This window comes from Penaeus chinensis, chromosome 21 (assembly GCF_019202785.1).
Source record: "Penaeus chinensis breed Huanghai No. 1 chromosome 21, ASM1920278v2, whole genome shotgun sequence".
Classification (NCBI taxonomy): domain Eukaryota; kingdom Metazoa; phylum Arthropoda; class Malacostraca; order Decapoda; family Penaeidae; genus Penaeus; species Penaeus chinensis.
The window spans coordinates 6,979,380-6,981,879 of NC_061839.1; the positions used below are offsets into that span (position 1 = coordinate 6,979,380).

At 34.3% G+C, this 2,500-nt stretch overlaps 1 protein-coding gene across 1 annotated transcript in view; it reads right to left on the minus strand.

Annotated features, from left to right (window-relative positions):
- Positions 1 to 2,500, minus strand: part of LOC125036388 (insulin gene enhancer protein ISL-1-like) — a 218,651-nt gene that overhangs the window by 172,487 nt on the left and 43,664 nt on the right. Inside the window, 1 exon segment of the mRNA XM_047628980.1 lies at positions 293 to 391. Coding sequence (XP_047484936.1) covers positions 293 to 391 — 99 coding nt within the window.

Below are 2,500 nucleotides of genomic sequence, written 5' to 3' on the forward strand. Positions count from 1 at the left end.
TGACGGGGGCGTTGGCAGTAGATGAAGTTGGGGTGGGAACGGGGGTGGGGGGGGAAGGTGAGGGGAGGGGTTGAGAGGGGAAGAGAATCAAGATAAAAAAAAATTCTGTATCGTTTGTGACGTCATTTTAAAAAAATCAAATATATAATTTGAACTTTAGTTTATTATCTAAAATAACTGTGAAATACCTCATATCATTCCTACAACAGCATGTACACATAAATACCCACAGGCACATAACACAACACACACACTAACAACAAGAGGAAGAAAACGTCGTCGGGCAACTTACCTAAAACAATCCAGATGGAATATTTTCGATCTCGCTCGCATTACCATGTCCGTTCTCGTGAACACACTCCCGCACTTATCACATTTTGCACCAAATAATCTGCAAACAAGAACAAAGAACGTGATGAAGCAATGTGTCTCGCAACAAGAAGTGGGGAGGGATTGTGTTTGTTGTTTGTTTGTTTGTTTGTTTGTTTGTTTGTTTCTCTTTCTCTTGTTGCTGTCATTATCATCATGGCATTGTATATTATCATGATCTTGATTATCTTCATCATTACTGTGATGATTATCATTATGATTAATACCTTTAATATTACTACTGATATAATTATTATCATTATCATTATTGCTGCTGTTATTGCTATCATCATTCTTAATATTGCTTTTATCATTAGTATCATCATCAACATCACCTTTATCATTATGACTGATAGTGATATAGTAATAGTAATGATATAGATGACAGTAATGATAATATTATAGGGTAAAACTGGTAGAAATGATAATAAATGTACTAACTAATAAGGACTATACACTATCTATTACACTCGTTACCATTGTCCTTATCAACACACTGAGCAAAACTAGGGAAAATAGTGATACTGTAGACTACAATCACCAACACAAACGAACACATACACAGACGGGGCTCACATACTTGCTGAAGATAGCCATACATGATGATGATGATGATGATGATGATGATGATGATGATGATGATGATGATGATGATGATGATGATGATGATGATGATGATGATGATGATGATGTTGTTGATGATGATGGTGATGATGATGATGATGATGATGATAATGATGAATATAATATTTAATAGATATATAAATAAATTAATAAATAATCATTATCATCATTAAGTATAGGGAAATAAACATTTATCCAAATCTACAAGTTTTCGTGTTTTTTTTTTTTCTTAATTTCTTTTCTTTTATTTTATTTTATTTTATTTTTGTCCCAGATAAAACGCACCAACAAAAAACCCTCTTGTCACGTAGATAAACATATACCGACTCCCTACATACAAGATAAAAGACAGACATATAGAGTAATAATAAAACACAGACTCCTTTATACAAAAAATACACACATATATATATAATCCCGCTTCCTCGCACTTCTGTACATAAAACTTCTCTCTTTCACACAGCACAAAACGCACAATACTCCACACATACACACAGACAAACACAAACAACTTCCACCCCAACACCCACCCAAACACTCCCCCCCCCCCCCCATCTCCCTTAAAAAGTCAACAACTGAAACGAAACAAGTAAAAACACACAGCTTTCCCCGTTGACAGTGAACAGTGAAATAACGCAAAATATTTACCCTCCTCTTCCCCTAAATGATTAAAAAAGTCACCCTTTTATTTTGTTATTATCATGCACACAGCTCCCTATGGCAAGGGTGTGGCTATGTGTGTGTGTGTGTGTGTGTGTGTGCGTGTGTGTGTGTGTGTGTGCGTATGAGAGGGCTATTTTGTGTGTATGAGTGTGTGACCGTGTGTGCAATGTTAGTTTCGTTCGTAACATGTTATATTCATGTTCGTCAAGTCATTACTATTATGATCATAATTATTGTTGTTAATGTCGGGAGCTTTAATAACAATATTATTATCATTGTTATCAATGTCATTGTTATTGCTGTTGCTGCTGCATCATTATCATTATTACCTTTGTCATTTGCTGCTGCTGTTGTTGTTGCTGTTCTTATTGTAGTAGTTAATAATATAGAGGATATATGCTTATATATATCTATATATATACATATACATATATACACACACATCACAACACACACACACACACACACACACACACACACACACACACACACACACACACACACACACACACACACACACATATATATATACACACTCGCGCTCATACATACACATACACATACACACAAACACACACACACACATACATACATATGTAAATATATATATATATATATATATATATGTATGTATATATGTATGTATGCATATGTGTGTGTGTTTGTATGTGCATGTATGTATGTATACATGAGTGTCTTTGTTTATATGTTTATTTATATATATGCACATGAATATGTATATATATATACATATATATATATATATATATGTGTGTGTGTGTGTGTGTGTGTGTGTGTGTGTGTGTGTGTGTGTGTGTATGTGTGTGTGCGTGCGTGTGTGTGC